The sequence below is a fragment of the Squalius cephalus genome (assembly GCF_949319135.1).
Source record: "Squalius cephalus genome assembly, chromosome: 5".
Taxonomy (NCBI): domain Eukaryota; kingdom Metazoa; phylum Chordata; class Actinopteri; order Cypriniformes; family Leuciscidae; genus Squalius; species Squalius cephalus.
The window spans coordinates 44,165,611-44,187,240 of NC_137126.1; the positions used below are offsets into that span (position 1 = coordinate 44,165,611).

The window sequence follows — 21,630 nt, forward strand, 5'->3', positions numbered from 1 at the left end:
TCCACTTTTGGTGTAATTTCTAGTAAGAAATTATTATAATTAAATATTTATTTAGTTCTCACGAAGCTCTCTTTATTTTGATGTAGATTATTAAACTGTTACACTGGCTCAGAAGTCTATCCAAAATCCCTTTTGTGAGGTACCCTCATGTGCAAACGCTGCCTGCAAAGTCATTGCCTATAAGCAGACGGGCTAATAGCAGAAGACACACCAGTGCCACTCCATTCAGATTAGAACAGGAAACTGAGGCTACAATTCACACGGGCTCACCAACATTGGACAATTGAAGATTGGAAAAAGGTTGCCTGGTTTGATAAGTCTCAATTTCTGCTGTGACATTCAGATGTATGATGTCAGAATTGGGCATAAACAACATGAAATCTAGCCTGCCTTGCCTTGTATAACCGGTTCAGGCTGCTGGAGGTGTAATGGTGTGTGGGATATTTTCTCGGCACACTTTGGGTCCTTTAGCACCAATTGAGTATCGTTTAAACACCGCAGTCTACCCGAGTATTGTTGCTGACCCTGTCCATCCCTTTATGACCGCAGTGAACCCATCTTCTGATGTATACTTCCAGCAGGATAATGCGCCGTGTCACAAAGCTCAAATAATCTCAAACTGGTGTGGTGATGTGGTGAACTGGGAGATTCGCATCATGGATGTGCAGCTGATAAATCTGCTGCAACTGTGTGATGCTATCATGACAATATGAACCAAAATCTGAGGAATGTTTCCAACTCCTTGGATTTCTAAAAAAGAAATTATAATAAAGTGGCCAGTGTATAAGATATTATGACATTATGACTTTCTGACTTTCTGAAAAGCTGCTTGGAAATGACGTGTATTGTGAAACGCTAATAGATTTGATTCAAGACGGGATAAAAAGTCAATGGATATTCTGGTTATTTTAATAAATGTTGTAGAAACTTTTAAAGATATCTGGTTAACTGGCAGCTGTAGACAATACAGAGTTCTGCGCTGTATCTATTTTTTTAACTCATTTGTCCTCCTCCTATTATCTATCTAAACTTGCTTTGTAAGGAAAACTGTGTTTGTCTAACATTATTTACAGTTTCACAGAATATAGGATAGTAAATATTTAACTGTGTTATCAATACAATTAATAAAGCAGGATATGATTTTACCTCAAAATTAAACACATCTGACTCAAAACAGTAAATGCAAACCCACGTTTGCTGCCTGTATTCCAGATGTTTCTTTAAATTGCAGCAATCCATTTCCTTTTCTTTTCTGTAGCTTTCTTCAGTCTGTAAAATGATAGCTCTGATTTCTTGTTGAAATTATTTGTAGAGTCAATCGCAAAGCTCTTTCCCATTTTAGATGTGTTTTTGTTTAATTTTCGTGCCATTAACGCTTAACAACAGGGTTGCCAGGTTTGCGAAACAAAACCAGCCCAATTCTTATTCAAAACCTGCCCATTAACTGCCAAAACTAGCCCAATCGTGTTCAGGGGGGTAAAAATCGAGTTCCGGTGGACCCACAGACAAAAAAAAACAACTCACGGCAACAGTGTAAAAGTTTTCCAAACTGCGGACTTGGCAGCAAAAGGTGCAACCGCAGTGACTCCCGCTTACTGTGATAACATGTGCACACCTTCTGTTCCAGTATAAGCATTTCTTTTGCACTTCCACCTCAGTGTCACCACACATTTCATCGTGACTGAATAACATGTGTTGCAGTGCTTTTCATTTGCTAAAACGGAATTAGGGCTTCTTGTGTTCCATCTATTCATTAGTCTATGTAGTTGCATTGGTCTTTGGCCATTGCTTCAAGCATTCAAGCTTAAATTGCTTCTGTGGTTGGATTTATGTACCGGTCAGGGGGTATGATTAATTGCACTCATTTTTTATTGAATAATTATTATTTTTTTGCATAATTAATCTCACTAAATTAATGTGTAGCAGTGACAACCCTAGTAAACATTCAAATAAATCTAATTCTGTTCCTAGAAATGGAGTTACTAATACTGAAGAATGGTGTAAAATCTGTGAAAAGAAAGAGAAAAGATAAGTAAACATGAAAGAAAGTAGAGGAAGGTGGGAAGGGCATATTCTTGTCCTCACTTGCTCTTTATTCTAAGTCCTGAGATGTCTGAATAATCGCAGATGGAAAACTGGACCTTATTTTACCTTTTAAAAAGAGTCTTATCTCGGTCAGGAGATTTATTCACTAATTCCAGGAAATCTGTATGTGATACTCTTACAGCAAGGCTGTCTTAGCTTGATTTCGTTGACATACAATAGAAAAGTAAAAGATTAAAATGAACTCATTATACTCAAATATCCATTGAATACCTTGTTCTAAGACTCTGAGAGCCATGACAATGCTTTTTGGGTACTGGGTAATGGCGGGGAAGCTATATTTTTTTATTCTCTATTCTCAGAAAATATACAAAAGCTGTCACTGTGGCAGTACCCTTTTAAAAGTCACACCTTTTTACATTATTTACCCCTTAAGGGATCGTTCACCCAAAAATGAAAATTCTGTCATTATTACGCACCCTCATGTCGTTCCAAACCTGTAAGACTTTTTCATCTTTGGAACACGAATGAAGATCTTTTTGATGAAATCTGAGAGTTTTCTTTCCCTCCATTGACAGCTACGCAACTACCACTTTGAGGCTTCAAAAAGTTCACAAAGAGATCGTAAAACGAATCCATATGAATCGAGCAATTTGTTCCAAATTTTCTGAAGAGACACCATCACTTTATATAATGAACAGATTGAATTTAGGCTTTTATTCACATATAAACATTTATCAACTCACACATCAGATCTGGTAGAGAACCTAAGAGGTTTGTTCTCGTGTTACGCAGCACGTTTGAGCTTCCAAGAACCAATGAGGTTCATTCTTGTGTTGCGCGACATGTTTGAATTTCAGCAAGAACCAATGAGATTCATTCTCATATTACGCAGGATGTTTGAGCTTCTGCAAGAACCAATAAGGTTCATTCTCGTGTTACACAGCACGTTTGAGCTTCAGCAAGAACCAATGAGGTTCATTCTCGTGTTACACAGCACGTTTGAGCTTCAGCAAGAACCAATGAGGTTCATTCTTGTTTTAAGCGGCATGTTTGAGCTTCCAAGAAAGAAGCTCAAACGTTTGAGCTTACACAGCTTATGTACCTTACTGAGTGTTTTTTCTATATTCTTAATGTGATTATTTGTTCTTAAGGCAGAACGTAAATAGTAGGTCATAAGCGCTAGAGGTACGTTTCAACTAAGTTTAATGGTGCAAAGCAAATTTATTTCTTAACTCATCACAACTAGTATAAGTTGTAACTTAGCCACAGCTGGTGCAACCTTCCCCTAGAGTATAGTGTGTATATGTAGAATACAAAGTGTCCAATCTGTCTGATACTAAGTTCATTATAGAAGAACTTTTGAAGCATGCAGTGGACGAAGGCAGGCCATTTTTCTCAAGGTAAGCTAATTTATACTGTATAGCAGCAATTGAAAATCTAATTAAAAAGACAAAATTAAAAGGAGAGAAAGGGAGCGAGAGTGGAAGACAGGGGCGGTGTAATTTCAACTTAATGTGAACAAGTCTACATTGTCTTTATTCCAATGTGTTAATGAGTTTTGGACAGCAACGCGGGGCAGTTCCATCATGGATATTGTCTTTCTAGGCCGTTGATGAGAATGAGCTGTCACAGGCTTTTAACAGTAACAGTGTCACTGTGCAGGAGGATGTATATCTGGGCTTGGACTCAGTGCAGAGGTCACCGCGCACAGTAAGCCATGACAGTTGAGCTTCACGTGGCGGATCTGTGTCATGTCGACAAATAATGGGGGATGGGATTGTCTCATCGGATTGTGTATGAATGCTTGTTAAACGAAAAGGATTGCAGTGGAGGAACAGAGCCTGTAATTAGTGCAGAAATGCTCACCATTGATCCTGCATTTCCTGTCCTATGAGATTTATGTTGTATGAGTGTTATTGGAAAAGCTTTTTAAAGGACAGTGGAAATATGTGAGTCAGCATGTCAGAATAATCTATCTATCTATCTATCTATCTATCTATCTATCTATCTATCTATCTATCTATCTATCTATCTATCTATCTATCTATCTATCTATCTATCTATCTATCTATCTATCTATCTATCTATCTATCTATCTATCTATCTATCTATCTTAAATTCAATTCAATTCAAAATTGCTTTTTTGGCATAACTGTACATAATACAATATTGTCAAAGCTTGAAATACATAGAATAATTATAAAGACATCAAAATGATATTATAACATAACTTAAATTTAAATGTACAAATTAAATGAATTGTAAATCAAATTAACAGTGTAACAAATTAAAATATGTGTGAACATTTGATACCACAGTGTTTTAAAATATACACACACATCTGGCATCCAGTGCTGCTGTTTGTCCCTCTCCTAATATGACGTTGTTATCTATTCTTCCAATTCATAATTTGATTTCAGAGTTCGATAGAACTGTAATTTACTTTGTGTTTTAGTTTCCTGATCCCAATGTTCCAGATATGTATTTTTAGACTGGTGATAATTTGGTTTATTTTGATGTTTGTGTGAGAAGCAGTGCTGGTCTGAGACGGGTTAGTGTTAGTAGAGTTAGTCAGGTTAGTAAGTCTCAGAACCGGCTGACTGAGGGGACTTTTTTCTGGGTTCAGTTCTTGGGTTTGTAGTGCTTTAAAATGTAGCGATTCTGTGGGACTTGATTTTAGAAGCATCCAGAATTTGAGCAATCTTTTTTGCATATTAACAATCAATGGGAATCGGCCTAATTCTGCCCTACATGCATTATTGGGTGTTTTTCTCTGTCGTTTTAGAATAATTTTGCAGAATTCTGTGTGTAGGGCTTCTGTTGGATGTCTGTCCCATGATCTACACTCACCTAAAGGATTATTAGGAACACCATACTAATACTGTGTTTGACCCTCTTTCGCCTTCAGAACTGCCTTAATTCTGCTGAAAGCATTCTTTAGAAATGTTGGCCCATATTGATAGGATAGCATCTTGCAGTTGATGGAGATTTGTGGGATGCACATCCAGGGCACGAAGCTCCCGTTCCACCACATCCCAAAGATGCTCTATTGGGTTGAGATCTGGTGACTGTGGGGGCCATTTTAGGACAGTGAACTCATTGTCATGTTCAAGAAACCAATTTGAAATGATTCGAGCTTTGTGACATGGTGCATTATCCTGCTGGAAGTAGCCATCAGAGGATGGGTACATGGTGGTCATAAAGGGATGGACATGGTCAGAAACAATGCTCAGGTAGGCCGTGGCATTTAAACGATGCCCAATTGGCACTAAGGGGCCTAAAGTGTGCCAAGAAAACATCCCCCACACCATTACACCACCACCACCAGCCTGCACAGTGGTAACAAGGCATGATGGATCCATGTTCTCATTCTGTTTACGCCAAATTCTGACTCTACCATCTGAATGTCTCAACAGAAATCGAGACTCATCAGACCAGGCAACATTTTTCCAGTCTTCAACTGTCCAATTTTGGTGAGCTCGTGCAAATTGTAGCCTCTTTTTCCTATTTGTAGTAGAGATGAGTGGTACCCGGTGGGGTCTTCTGCTGTTGTAGCCCATCCGCCTCAAGATTGTGCGTGTTGTGGCTTCACAAATGCTTTGCTAACGAGTGGTTGTTTCAGTCAAAGTTGCTCTTCTATCAGCTTGAATCAGTCGGCCAATTCTCCTCTGACCTCTAGCATCAACAAGGCATGTTCGCTCACAGGACTGCCGCATACTGGATGTTTTTCCCTTTTCACACCATTCTTTGTAAACCCTAAAAATGGTTGTGCGTGAAAATCCCAGTAACTGAGCAGATTGTGAAATACTCAGACCAGCCCGTCTGGCACCAACAACCATGCCACGCTCAAAATTGCTTAAATCACCTTTCTTTCCCATTCTGACATTCAGTTTGGAGTTCAGGAGATTGTCTTGACCAGGACCACACCCCTAAATGCATTGAAGCAACTGCCATGTGATTGGTTGATTAGATAATTGCATTAATGGGGGTTGCGACGTTCGTCTGTTATAGGACAACTTAGTTTGAATAAAATTAATATTTGTGTAGTGTTCAATGTTGTTATCAATAGAGATACGCGGATGGGGTATTATTTCATCCGCAACCGCATCACATAACTCATAATCTGCACCAACGTTTTTTGACCAGATTTCAAAGTCGCACCAGCGCGCCATCCGCTGATTGTTTTGCGGTCTATGGACGATGCAATGCTCTGCTGATGCGAGCCGCAAGAAAGCCCTTGTCTGTTCTAGAAAGGATACAGCAAAGATATTTAATGCTAATGTATGAGGCATAGGCCTACGCTGAGTTTCATTCATTTACGATGAGATGCGCTCTAGTTCAACTTCACAATGCAATGCAAGTGAACGGGGCGCATCGGAGCCTCAATGTCACGGTTGCTTTTTATTTATTAAATACATGCAATTGGTTGATGAAACATTTATTGAAATTAAGATACAATTTGTACAAAACGAAATTCGCTTTAAAGAAAGGCTTTCTAAAAAGCAAAACTTAATGAAGTGGTAAAAATCATGTCTGACGATTTACAAAACAAAACTTCATTAAGTGGTAAAAACCATGTCTCCCGATTGCAAATGTTCATTGCTAATGTTTATTATTGCAAATGTTTTTCATTTGTTTAATAAATCTCATAATGATGGCACATCACTAGGCTATATCATAGCTTTTATTTCTATCTCAAATGATTGGCGGTCGGTCAAGGGGTACTTGGCAAAGAATCAAATACAGTTGGAAACGACGTAGACCATTAATAACACAGACTGTTAACATTTGTTTTTAATTAGTATTTAAAAACATTCTCTATGATAAAAAATGTTTGTAAAAATATTTTAATAACACGGTTTTGGCGGTTATAGAGTTCTAATGACGGTGTTCAACTATAACCGTCGGTCTCACGGTTATATACTAACCGTCACACCCCTAGAGTGTAGTGTAGCTCTGATCACTGAGTGGACCCCAAACCTCACTGCCTTACAGTGCAATGGGCTGAATTACTGAATCAAAGATTTTACACCAGATTGGAATTGGTAATTACATTTTTTGAGCTCTTTGAGCTTTATCTTTGAGAGCATTCACTGCCATACTGAGCCTCCCCGATGCAGTGATGACCAGGCCAATGTAAGTGTACTGCATTGTGTGCTCTAGGCCGGTGCTGCCTAGACTGAATTTATATCTGTGTTCCTGACATCTGGGCTTTTTCTGAAAGACCATAATGTTGGTCTTTGTGAGGTTGACTGCCAGGGCCCAGTTCTGGCAGTCGTTCTCCAGCAGGTCCAGGTGCAGTGAGAACAGCAGCACCAGGTCGTCTGCATACAGCAAGAGCTTGATGCTTCTGTCCTGTAGAGTGAGTCCAGGGCCTGTAGACTGTTCCAACTGCACCGCTAGTTCATTAATGTAGATGCTGACTTGAGCTCAGGACATTGTGTTTGTTAAGGAAGCTTACGATTCTATTGTTTAAAATACTGCTAAATAACTTCCCCAGATTACTGCTCACACAAATACCTCTGAAATTATTAGGGTCCAATTTATTTCCACTCTTATGAATTGGGGTAATAAGTCATTGGCTCCAGATGTCAGGAAAATGGCCTGAACTATCTATCTATCTATCTATCTATCTATCTATCTATCTATCTATCTATCTATCTATCTATCTATCTATCTATCTATCTATCTATCTATCTATCTATCTATCTATCTATCTATCTATCTATCTATCTATCTATCTATCTATCTATCTCTGTCTGTCTGTCTGTCTGTTCCATCTGTCTATTTGTCTTTCGTTTATTCTATTTGTTTATCTGTCTTTCTGTCGTCCGTTCGTTTGTTCTGTCTGTCTATTTGTCTTTCGTTTATTCTTTTTTTGTCTGTCTGTCTATCTGTCTGTTGTTCCTTGTTTGTTCGGCCTGTCTATTTGTCTTTTGTTTATTCTATTTGTCATTCTATTTACCATTCTATTGTTCTATCCACCGTTCTACCTATCGGTCTGTCTGTCTGTCTGTCTGTCCGTCGTGCATAAAATCAGTTTAATTTTAGGCTTGTGTATTTTGTTAGATTTTATAATACTTTGACTGATGTGTCATGTGATATAATCAAAATTGTAAAAATAAATAAATCAAAAAGCTGCATGATTGGATAAATGGAGATCCCTTGAGGAATTTGCAGTTGGACGGGAGCTTCAAAAGTACTATAAACGCATGATTCACAGAGAATATTTTCACCAACCCTGATTTCTTCACATGCCAGCATGCAGGCAGATCCCTAACTAATACAATTTGATTTGTGATTTGACATAAAGAAAACAGCCAGCAGGAAGTTCTGGACGTTCCTGATGGAAATGGTTAAAAACAGCTCCCAGCATGAAAGCTCTCTCTGTCATCTTAAAGCCCCTTCATCACTTCAACTCTTCAAGACTTGAGAAGGGATAAGTTTGAAATTGTGGCCATCGTAAATAATGTATGTTTGCATTTAAAACAATCTTTAAGAAGTCATTTAGCATGTCATGCGCCTGCGGTGCATATTTGATGTTCTTTTCTAAATCCTTTCAAGGATTTCTCTCAAGGGGAGACACGGCTTGTCACAATAGGAAGTTATAATCAACACTTACTTTTCCCCAAATAAAATATATCAATATCATGGTAATTTTCTAGTGACTAAAAATAGTATTGTGAAAAGTGAACATAACAAAGCCACAAGGACATACATTCAGACAAGAGTCAAATAAATAATAGATGTAGACTGGAACAGAGTTTGAACTTTGTTCTTTGTAATCAGGACAAGGTATATAAATAATTAATATGAAATTCCACTTTATATGTTGCAATTTTATGACAGTACAGATTGAGTTTTTTGTATAACTTTTTCAATGTGTGTTTTTTTTTTTTGTTGCTTAAATAAATAGCTAAAAGACATTTAATCACCCAGAATTTTAAATACAGATCTGTTGAAAGATGCCATTTTATTTCATATTTCAAAGACATCCCTTTCAAATCTGTGTCATTAAACAACAGGTTTCCATTGTGTCATTATCGTGACAACATGCCCCACAACAAGACATATATCATCACACAATAAGCGAGAGGGAATCAGCATCCAAAACAGACTTCTCCGTCTTCTTTGGTCACCGGGGGGTGTCTTCTGCCTAAAACAATATCTCTGATTTTTTAATCAGGTTATTTTTTTTTTGTGAATTAACATGCAAATTTAATCCACTGTTCAAGTTTACACACTGTATTGCATCCACAATCTGGCACTGCTCATTACACTCCGCACTAATTTGTTAGTGCAAAATGTGTTTGGTAGCCACAGGCTTAATTATTGCTCAGTATTAAAGGCAATCTCAAATATGGCACAATCAACACCTTCTGAGAATCCTCAAGGTAATGTGTATGCATGGACAAAATTAGTTGGATGCTGCATTATTGCATGTTGGGAGCCATATATAAACGAATGCCCAGATGCTAAACAACTGGAAATTGAACGCAACTGTTTTGTCCACTGTTAAAGAAAACGTTCACCTGAAATGAAAGCACTTATTCATGTCAAGACATTTGCAGAAAGTCCGAGCTCTTCTTTGCATTATCAAGATGTTGTTTATTTATTTGTTTAGTGTATAGTATTTTTGTTGTTGTACATTTGGAAACTAATGCATATATAAACTTATAAGCTTTATGTTTACAGTGCTTTGGCAATGCTTTACCCCAACAGAAATGCAAATAAGTGTAAGTGAAAGTCTGATTTAACAATAGCTTTTGTTCTTTTGCTGTTCTCGTTGGTGACACCTAACCAGTGGATAATTCACACAAGTCTGTGAGGTGAGAAAACAGATATATGGATAGCCAAAAATCTTTTCGTATGGCTGTAACATAAGAGGCCTTCAAAGTCATTAAACTCGAATGTCATCTTTCTGGTTCGAACATCTCATATTTCACACCTGTACATTTTTTTTTTTCAACAGAGACTTCAGTATGTTAAATGAAGGCAAAGGAATTTGAGGATATGTGGCTGACACGTTCTATTAACTTAGAGTGAGTATTAGTATTAGCATTTAAAACCAGTCAGTCAAATATGTTTAGGTCAAATAAATGCAGGAACAATTCACTAGTACTTACAAATAATCAGTACATGGAATATGCGTATTTGGCATGGTGTGCGGGGAGAGGGCTCCGAGCTCAGAATTTGGCCCGGACCCAAAGTACTCCCCCCATTCCTGGCTGGGATCGGAATAATGGAGAGTGAGGAGTTGGGTTGGAGGAGGGATGCTGGAAAACTGCTGTGGAACTGAGGTAAGCACCCCGTACCTCTTGCACTGATTGGTTAGATTATCTGAACGTGCTCCTCCCGAACTTTGTTAATAAAAGATAATTCTCTAAAAGTTTGCATGTCCTCAGGTGTCTGTGTTTATAATTCTGTGTGTATATGTGCAGGAATGCTTTCGTTTTATACAAATGGATTCTCTGCACGTCAAAGCATCTGAAATCTATAAAAGATTCATTAGTGCTCTATTCCTGCTCCTGTGCTATAAAACATTAATCTCTCTCTCTCTCTCTCTCTCTCTCTCTCTCTCTCTCTCTCTCTCTCTCTCTCTCTCTCTCTCTCTCTCTCTCCATCTTTGACTAAAAAAACCCACAATACCCTCTCCCTTTATAACATTTTTTTTATTATTATTTAATTCAGTTGAGCTTTATTTGCACTACTATTTGGGTACAATATCGTGGAATTACATTTTAAGATAAGTCAAGTATTATTCTAATATTTTAACAGTACTAGATGAATACTTAAAACACACACACACACACACACACACACACACACACACACATATATATATATATATATATATATATATATATATATATATATATATATATATATATGTGTGTGTGTGTATATATATATATATATATATATATATATATATATATATATGTGTGTGTGTGTATATATATATATATATATATATATATATATATATATATATATATATATATATATATATATATATATATATATATGTGTGTGTGTGTGTGTGTGTGTGTATATATATATATATATATATATATATATATATATATATATATATAAAGATAAAGAAAACACTAGAATATTAAGATCTTAAAGGGATATTTCACCCAAAACTGAAAATTCTGTTGCTCCAATCCTGTATGTTTTTTATCTTCTGCTGAACACAAAATATATTTTGAAAAATATGGGCAACCAAACAGGTGATGGACCCTTTTGACATCCTTTTTTTTTTTTTTCATTCTATGGAAGTCAATACTATGGATGTCAATGGGGATCACCAACTGTTTGGTTTCAAAATATCTTCTTTTGTGTTCAGCAGAAGAAAGAAATTCATACGAGTTTGGAACAGCCTGAGGGTGAGTAAAAGATGACATAATTTTCCTTTTTAGGCGAACAATAGACACAATTCAATGTATGGATCATTCTGTAAAACGGGTGCTTTTCTAGTTTCACTTTAGTGATTTACATTGATTTTTAAAGTAAATTTTAAGCATTCGACATGACTAATAATATGTGTTAATTGTGCAATCTCAAGCTAAAAATAAAGTTAAATAAGGCCATTTTAATGTTGGGACACATTAAAAAAGAGAACTTACTATTGACAAGGATCTCTTGAAAAGTTCCTGCTTTCATTATTGATTGATTGATTGATTGATTGATTGAATAGCTTATTACTGTAGAAAGGGAATATAGGGAAAAAAGGTTTGACCTAAACTGGAGGCACAAAAAATTATTTATCCATATAATTTTCATTTTGTTTATAAAAATGTCTGCAAAAATGACCCGTATTCATCTCTTAGCCCCCACCACCCCATCTCTCTCTCTCTCTCTCTCTCTCTCTCTCTCTCTCTCTCTCTCTCTCTCTCTCTCTCTCTCTCTCTCTCTCTCTCTCTCTCTCTCTCTCTCTCTCACACACACACACACACACACGGCGCCACAGCCTCTTCCCGTTCCTCCCGCGCGGCTGCACGGACACTCGGGTCGTTGGAATACTTCTGCTTTCAACGGAAATGTGCCATACAGTCTATATGGATTCATCCCGACAGTAGTTAATCCTCGTCCAGTGTGACTTTTCGGCATTCCTCCGGGCTGGTCCTCTTCGGCAGAAGCAGATATTTGAGTTTGGATATTACTGTGATTGTGTCTCTGCCCAAATGACTGAGAGAGGAACCACCGGGAGACGCTGCTCTCCGTCCCGCGCCAGTCCGGCGACCGTCGGCTAAAGTTTCAACGACAGGGATGATGGTGGTTCATCTTCCGTGAGGTTTGCAAATTATTCAAATTTACCACAGCGAGGAAAACACCGTCTTCTCCAGTCCAACGGGGACCTCTTTCTGGGATTACTCATTTACTGGATATATTCATAAAACATGAAGACTTTAATTGTTGAGGGTAAGTCACGGAAATTATTTTTAAAAAGTTATATTTGTTGAATTTGTTATTGTTTATCTCATAAAGGCTACATATTTTAACTGCCGCATTTATACGCTACGCCGCGCGCATCCCCAAATGTCTGTCACGGACGAAAAGGCTGCTTGTATGCCGGAACATATTGTTATTGAATCGTTTTGGTTATATATTCAGAACTCTCCACAGAAAACGATAATTTTCTGCTTCCGTACACTTCGTTTTTAAAGCATCCTAGTTTGACACGTCGGTCTGTCCCACTGAAAATAGTCTGTCACTGTCAGTAAGAACCACAATTGCTATGGCTCGTGCAGTTATGCATGTTTCTCAACTCGTTAATGCGCGTTCATGAAGGGCTGCGCGAGCTTGGGTGCACCTGAATAGGTTAATGCATGGTTGAGGTTGGTTAGTAGTTTCCTACCGGAGACGAGACTCTTCTCTAAGAAGAGTGAAGTAAATCATTTTATTCATTTGAAAACGTTTTACTAATGAGCAATAAGAAAGGGGTTTAAAATATACAAACTGTGTCATTTTGAGTTGTTTCAGCTGCGGTCCTGTCTACTTATTTGCATATGGTGTTTGGGGGAGTGGCCATTGGCTTTTACACCCGAATATTTAATTACGTAGGACTGGACAATGAATGGAGCGAATGAGGATTGGAAATAGTTGTTGTTGAAATTGATAGTGTCGCGTTCAGTTCTGTTGATGCTGTTTTGCGTTCCATGTTGGTATTTGATTTGATCTACAGTATTATTATAGTTATCAAACATAGCCTATGCTACAATAGGTATGTTAGCACATTCAATACCAGTATCTGAAGAAAGGGACGCTAATCTAACATCTTGAACGCTTTCATTATCAGCATCCTATGCAACTGCGTACATACTACATAAAAAAAGTAGAATTAGCATGATGTGAATGGATATGCTGACTTTAATCATTAGAATTGAGCTTATATATCTAAACATGAGTATGTTCGGCTCAAGACATCTGTTATAGATAAATCAATTTCATTCACTTATTACAAAATAGTAAAACCAAAAAGGTATTTTCAGTGTAATATTCTTTAGTTTGCCCTTGCATTTATTGACGAATATGTCAAGGGGATCACGCATTTACTGATTAAATTAATTCTATCAAGTTGTATCAGTGTTAAGTCTCACATTTGGTTTATATTCTACATCAGACAGTGATTCAGAAAGACGCTGTCCGTGGACCTGAAATCAAGAACATAAAGACTTGAGTTTAGTTCAGCTTCCTGTTTTGCTGTTTTCAACCCAAAGAGGACAGCAGAGCTTTATTAGGGCACTGTAGAAAATGGTTGCAACACATTTGTTCTGCATTATCCATGGTCTAATTAGGATTTAACAAATAACTTGATGATGCTTGTTGTTGTGCTTGCACTTGTGAGTTCGTGAGCAGATCTAACTAAAGATCACATCACAAGAAGCTCTGGGAGGTGTTGAAAAACAGCAGTGCTCCACCCATATACAGCAGCGACTAAATCCGTAAAGCTCAAAGGATGGAAGCAGCTCACAGCACAACTCTCATCCGGCAAGCGCAATGCACTCTAGTGTCATTCTTTGCCACAATGCAAAAGGTATTGCATTAATTCAAGTAAAAATAAAATAGGTTGCAGTGCAGTGTTTCATGCGTGACCCATCTTGTGTGTTTCCTCACGGTGTGCTTTCTCACTGGAGTTGTGATGTTGTTTAGGATGCCAGGTGGTCACGTACTTCTCACTGTTTAGACCCATTGGGTTTCCGTGGCCCCTCCCGTCTCGCTGAGCTAACCTGATTGAACTGAAAACACATTAAATATTCCATCATAGAGAGACGGAGAGCGTTAAGGATGAGAAAGAGGGGTAGTCTAGTCGCACAGATGGTTTTGCTGGGGTAGAGAGAGGAAAATGAATAAGATGTCTTCATTTCCGTACAGTGTTGTGGGAAGGTATTGGTATTTGGATGATAAATTACATATGTTTTTTTTTGTTTTTTTTGCTCTGAATCCTGTAATTAAAGCAAGAGCAAAACGGTGTTGAGTGGTGGCAGCCCACTTAGAAAGCTTTTTCTCTCATTCTCTTTGTTTGCCACTTCTAAGCTGTAGTCACCTATACAGTATTTAATTCATTAATGAGTGAACAATAGTATATAGAAAAACCTTTGTTATTATTTATTATACTTTATTATTTACTCACCCACGTCAAACTGTTATCTTTTCAGTAGAACAAAAAAAAAAGATTTTTTTTTTTTTTAATGTTTATGCTTTATGAATGTTTTCCGACTCATAATTAACTGATTGAAATACTTCTGGCTTTAAAAGGCTTGACACAAATATATATTTATTGTATGTTTTTATATTGTAATATGCATTGTAGCTAGATCTTATGTGCACATCTATCTTTTTATTTTTATAGACTCTCACAGTGCATTGGCAGAATATCTGATTTTATCTGAATATTATCTGATTAGTCAAAGAAATAATTGATCAATTAATCAATTATAAAAATAGCCATTAGTTAATGCCCAAGTTCCTGATGACATGACTGTCAAGCTACAAAATAAAGACGAAAAACACCATAAAGTCATAACCAAAAAAAAAGAAAAACTTAAATGATCCACTGAAAATCTTCCCATCTGCTACAACTCACAAATATAATTTGTACTTGCTTTCAAATTAAAATATGGCACATTCTGAGACAACCCAGCAGGTTTGATATCATTAACACCAATGCCATTGATTCTTGCCTGAAGGAGAATTAGAATGGCTTAGAATGACTTAAGGGACATACGGGTGAGTATAATGACAGAATTTTAAGGAATTTTAATTTGAAAGAATGTGCATATATTTGTGTTGTAATCTTTCTGTAAAGTAGGTGGCAAATTATACAAATCAACACCAAAGACAAAAGCGGAAACCTGGTGAAGATGGTTCTCTATAATGAGTTTAGAAGCACTTCAGTCAGTAGACATGGTTAACAGAGATGTGTGTGTGTTTTAAGCTTGTCAGAATAGCGTTTTTCTCCAAGATGTTCTTGTTTCAGAAAAGCAGTTTTCCTCGAGTCCATCAGAAAACGTATTTAAACTGCGGAAAACATTCCAGCCTGCAGCTCTCCAGCAGAAACGGGGGAAGCTAATTCATTGTGGTGAGCTTTCAGAAGAAGGCTTTGTCTAATAACTTTCCTTCAGACTGTCACTCTCAACCAGACCCTCTTCAGAACCAGACATATTTACACAGACAGGCAAACAAGTCATTTACACTCTAGTCTCCTATTATCCAACCAAATGATGAGGATGATCAGAATACATGGCAGACTCTCAGAGAGCGCTCTGTTGGAAGGAGACTCATTCTGCTGAGAGGTCTCTCTGATACAGAGCTTCATCTGCTACTCGCAGGTGTAAAGAAAGAGGATCAGCTGTTATGAAGTCGCATGGGTTGACAGGATGAATCATGTTAGCTATGGTCTGGATAGTGCTGGGATTTCAAACATCACAATAGGGCTGGGCGATATATATTTTTTCAATTGTGTGCAATTGTGTGTGCGTCTGCTTAATTTCGAAAGCATCACAGTCAACCAATCAAGTCAGCCTGGATTTTCAACTGCCATTTATACTGTGTAGTTAGAATCAGTGTTATTTGTTAAATTAAATAGATTTGTATTTCATTTTTAATTGTTTTTAATTGTATTTATTCTTAATTAAATTTAAATAAAAAATTATTTTTTTGTATTTAACACAAGGAAATTAGTATATTCATAATTAAAAATATAGTATAGGTAATTTAATACACGCACACACACACACACACACACACACACACACACACACACACACACACACATATATATATATATACATACATACATACATACATACATACTCTGCCTCCTCATTTTAAAACACCCTCACAAATGTATTCTCAAATTTTGAGAATAAATATAATGGGGAATACATTAATTATATGTATGTATATTTTCATAGAAAAACAACAACAGCTATGAGAATATACAACAATATGTTACCAAACATAAAACCAATTTGCGTATATGCCTTTCACTTTGGTGACTTCCTGAAGGAAATAAAATATCTTCTCTCAAAAGAAAGATCAAATAGAGTTTTGCTCCTGTATCTTAGATTTTGAGAGAAAACAAACATCTCACATGTGTGAGTTTCTGAAGTGATCTCAAAAATATCTCAAAATGAGATATTAATGAGATTTCAACATTGTGCAGCTTTGATTTTATTGCTCTATACTCAAACTGTGTGTTATCAATTGACTCTAATTGTGTCTATTTTGTATTTCTTTTAGGATTTTAGGAGGGATGTCGCTGATATACATAATGGAATTCTCAAAATGTGTTTAACTTAAGTCTCATGAGCTATGAAAGAGCAACCTTAGAGCAAATTTCGTGTGGGTTTGTCCCTGACACATTATGTAATTGAATGGATTCCAGGATGATGGAAACGCATTGAATAATATAATAAAAATACTGAAAATATCAGCTTCCTGTATCTTGTAGGCTTCAAACTGTCAAAGCTGTATGTGGCTGATGCTGCGTTATGCAACATTTGTGAATTCAATCTTTCTCAAAAATTAATAAATAATTCCATCGCATATAGTGGGAAAAGTATTACAGGCGTGGTGAGAGACTCAATAGACGCTCATCAAATCCCTCTAAATGAACTGAATCCACTGCAATAGGTTCATTTATCCAGGTAATCTCACATACTATTGCATCAGACAAGCTCTGTGTTCAACCGAATGACCGAACCGCATCAATCGAGTGACCTTTCAGAGATGCAGTTTAATGATGCTTTGCAGTCTTTCATCGACACAGGATGTCTTGTGAATGACAAAATGAAGATATTGTTAAATTTGAAGTTATTCTTAGCAAAATAAGCTTAAAAGTCATAGTTGCAGGTATGAAATCCCATTTCCAGTTGCTGTAACTTCTCATTTTATGCAGCTTTTGACTATTAAAATGCTTTGAGCTATAGCGTGGAATGAAACTGGATTAACTTTTGCGTGATTTCAAATTGAAATCGAGGAGAAATTAAATCTTTTAGGATCGTTGTAATGGGTGTGGACCATTTTATGAAAATTCATTGTGCAGTTTTTAATATCAGAGTTCCAAATATTATTATTCTGGGTAAAAAAATATTTTATATTTCCTGCATTATAGGGCAGTATGAAAAAATCACAGTATGTGTCATTTTATATCATTCTACATCATATGTGTGTACTGTGAATATGTGCGTGTTTGTCTGTGTGTATATATATATATATATATATATATATATATATATATATATATATATAATAAAAAAGGTAATTGCGACTTTTTATCTAAACATTCTGACTTTATAACACACAATTGCAACTGTATATCAGAGATGTAAACTCAGAATGTTTAGATAAAAAGTCGCAATTACCTTTTTAATTTTTTTTATTCAGTGGCGGAAACAAGCTTCCATATAATTCCAATAATGTAGACATAACTAGTTTGTTAGTTCTCACTTCTTGTTTAAGTGAAAAACTATTGTAAACATCATCCTCCTCATCCTGTGTCCTTGTTTTTGTGCATTACTGCATGTAGTACCTCGCTGTCATTTGTAAAATAAAGCATACGCTTGCATACTGATAACCTCATAAATACACCTACCACATTATAAATGGTAAAGCAAAATTGGCACATTTTCTCCATTACCTGCGCTGAACACATCGTGCCGTCCAGCTCTGTTAATTAGTGCTCCTCCTGGGCAGGTACAGTACTGTTTGATCAACAACTTTTGTCTGCATTAAAGTCTGCATAAACGATCATATGTAAATGCATTTCAGATATTGCCTGGGAGGAGGATCTAATTGCGGTGAACACGGTGCCTTGGAACTTACAGCGTAATTGACAAGAGGTGGACATGCAGTAAAGCGTCCCTCTGAGGATTAACTACGACTCTATCTCCAGACAAACACCACTTTCTCCCTTTCAAAGCAAACACGTATAAAGCTTTAAGCTAACAAGTGAGCCTGTGCTTCTCTTTCAAGCTGCGGTGGCCATTCTCTTTTCTTAGGAAAAAAATTCATGGTGATTCATGTTCAACGTCTTTTATTTTCTCATTACAAAAGTCGAATATGAACGCTACAGCTAGCGACCATTTTTAGCTGAACACGCCCATGCTAATGAAACATTTATCCTTTAATCTGGAGAGGAGGTCTCTGTAAGAAGCTGAATAGAGTTCATGATGGATGAGCTGGTAAATAGTTAATTAGACAGAGCACAGGACGACCTTAAATTAGGTGCATGACTGGAGCCTTTGTCTGGATGATAAGTCAGTGTTGTTCCTCCTTCTTTCGTCCATCGGTCTCATCTTTTTTTCTTTTCTCATTTCTTTGTTTGTTCCTATCCAGCCACCTTTACACTCTGTTTCTCCTGCTCGCTGTCACCTTTTTCTCTTTATCACTCAGGCAACCGGGATTTTTTTCAGACCTTTAACACCACAGATCCATTAGTGACAATCTTTTAGCATATCTCTTAGAAATCAGCACTATTAGAGTGTGAGAGCCGCAAGGTTTCGGATTCAGACTCTGACAGAAGGTCGTTATGATATAGACTTATTCATCTGGTTTTGAGGATTTTCATTAAATCTAATAGAATTAGAGGGCCACAGTGTGTGTGCATTTATATTTGCCTAGTCAAAACAAAACTGACTTTGGAAAATAACCCACTAGATAATGGGTAAAGTGGAAACAGTTTTACAAGTGTATACATTTGTTTTACAACTTCTCAAGGACATATCTGGATCATACAGTATCACACCACAATCACAATAAAAGATAATAAAAAAATGTTTCATAAAGAAAATCTAGTCTGTTTTTAGGACATATATATGCATTTATGTAATACAAAAAACTATAATAAAATAATAATAAACTTTACTTTATTGATAAAAAACAAATTATTATAAATATTAAAATGATCTTTAGCATTTATTTATTCATAATCTTCATCTGTGTATTACAATAATCTGAATTTGTGGGGGAAATTATTTTCCATGTTTTATTCTCATAATATATATATATATATATATATACAGGTGCTGGTCATAAAATTAGAATATCATCAAAAAGTTGATTTATTTCAAGAATTCAACTTAACAGGTGAAACTAATATATTATATAGACTCATTACATGCAAAGTGAGATATTTCAAGCCTTTATTTGTTGTAATTTTGATGATTATGGCTTACAGCTTATGAAACCCACGAAATCAAAATCTCAGAAAATTAGAATATTACATGAAATCACACAGTAATTACACAGTGATACCATGGTCATTGAACCAGGTTTTGGTTCTTTTGGCACTGTGGGCAGGTGCAAATCCTGCTGGAAAATGAAGGAAGCATGAAGTGCTCTGGAAATGTCCTGGTAGACGGCTGCGTTGACACTGGATTTAATAAAGCACAGTGGACCACAGTCCTCTTTTCTGGTGAGAGCAAATTTTGCATCTTATTTGGAAACCAAGGTCCCAGAGTCTGGAGGAAGGATGGAGAGGCACACAATCCAAGATGTTTGAAGTCCAGTGTGAAGTTTCCACAGTCTGTGTTGGTTTGGGGACCCATGTCATCAGCTGGTGTTGGTCCACTGTGTTGTCCACTCAACGCAGCCGTCTACCAGGACATTTCCAGAGCACTTCATGCTTCCTTCAGCAGACAAGCTTTATGGAGATGCTGACTTCATTTTCCAGCAGGATTTGCACCTGCCCACACTGCCAAAAGAACCAAAACCTGGTTCAATGACCATGGTATCACTGTGTAATTACTGTGTGATTTCATGTAATATTCTAATTTTTTTAAATCCTGTTTTCGTGGGTTTTATGAGCTGGAAGCCCAAATTATGTACAAATAAACAACTAAATACTTGAAATCATTTAAGTTGTGGGCCCTGAATCTATAATCTATGGAAGTTTAACGTTTTGAATGGAATTATGGAAATAAATAAACTTTTCCATGATATTCTAATTTTTTGGAAAGGGTCTATGTATTGGCAGTAGCAAGTCCTGTACTTGCTCAGCAGCAGCAGAAGTGTCAAGTCACCTTTATTTCTATAGCGCTTTTAACAATACAGATTGTTTCAAAGCAGCTTTACGGTGATAACAGGAAAATAAAGTTTGTTTTGGCTGTACAGCAGCTCTATTTAGAAGAAAATAGTGTCATTGTCCAGCTTAAGTAAGTTCAGTGTTGATTCATTTCTGTTGTTAAAAAGTTATTAATTTAGTCAATTTATCTATACAGCTGCTCTGGAGAAAACAGCAATGTCATCGTCCAGCTCAGTTCAAATCTCATACAATGATGCCAGTGCAAGCAGATGAGTAATATTGTTGAATAGTTTAGCAGATCTATTCCGCCAAGACCAAACATATCAACACTGTCACGTCCATTACCAGGCCAAACACTCCAAGAGTTGTCATGACAGAAAATATTAATCTGGAGCTCAAGGATGCAGTGGAGATAAGGCACAGTCAACCACAGTATCATTTTACATTAGACTGTTGTTGCGAAAGAATTGGCTGTTGTCTGGATCTGAGACTAGCATGTGTTTCAAATGCTAAACAAACTCACTTGAGATATCACATAAAACCTTAGCGTATCACACTGATATTGATTCTTTCTGTGTTAACTGATACTGCTCAATAACACTGGGAATTTAATCAAATATGGACAAAGAAAGACTGTGTTTATCTTTTCTGCCTCTTTCTTCCGGCTTTAAATAAGTATATCTCTTTAGATGGGGGAAAAAAACATTCTCCAAAGCCTCTTTGGAGAAGAAGCCCCTTATAAAGAGTTTTTTTTCTAGAACAGCAACAATACTGATTCCTTTTACACTTCTTTATAAAATTCAGAAGTGCAAGTATTGCTCATCTTAGACATTTTTTTTCCTTTGAGGAAAGAAAAATCAATGAGTAAGATAGAAAAAGAATCACAGACAGATCGACAGAGAGAGAGAGACAGACGGATGGCTAGACAGAGAAACAAAGGCACAAAGTAAATGGCTGCTATACCCATCGGAGGAAAAAACACTAATAAAATGAAACAACAAAAAAGTGTGAAACAGAATAGAAGACAAAAGATCTTGTATTTCATC

At 36.6% G+C, this 21,630-nt stretch overlaps 1 protein-coding gene across 1 annotated transcript in view; it reads left to right on the plus strand.

Annotated features, from left to right (window-relative positions):
- The first annotated feature begins 11,995 nt into the window (after positions 1-11,995).
- rtn4r (reticulon 4 receptor) overlaps positions 11,996-21,630 on the plus strand; it is an 81,936-nt gene continuing 72,301 nt past the window's right edge. Inside the window, exon 1 of the mRNA XM_079872444.1 lies at positions 11,996-12,477. Within this exon, the coding sequence (XP_079728570.1) occupies positions 12,456-12,477 (22 nt within the window). The 5' untranslated portion in view covers positions 11,996-12,455. The remainder of the gene's footprint in view (positions 12,478-21,630) is intronic.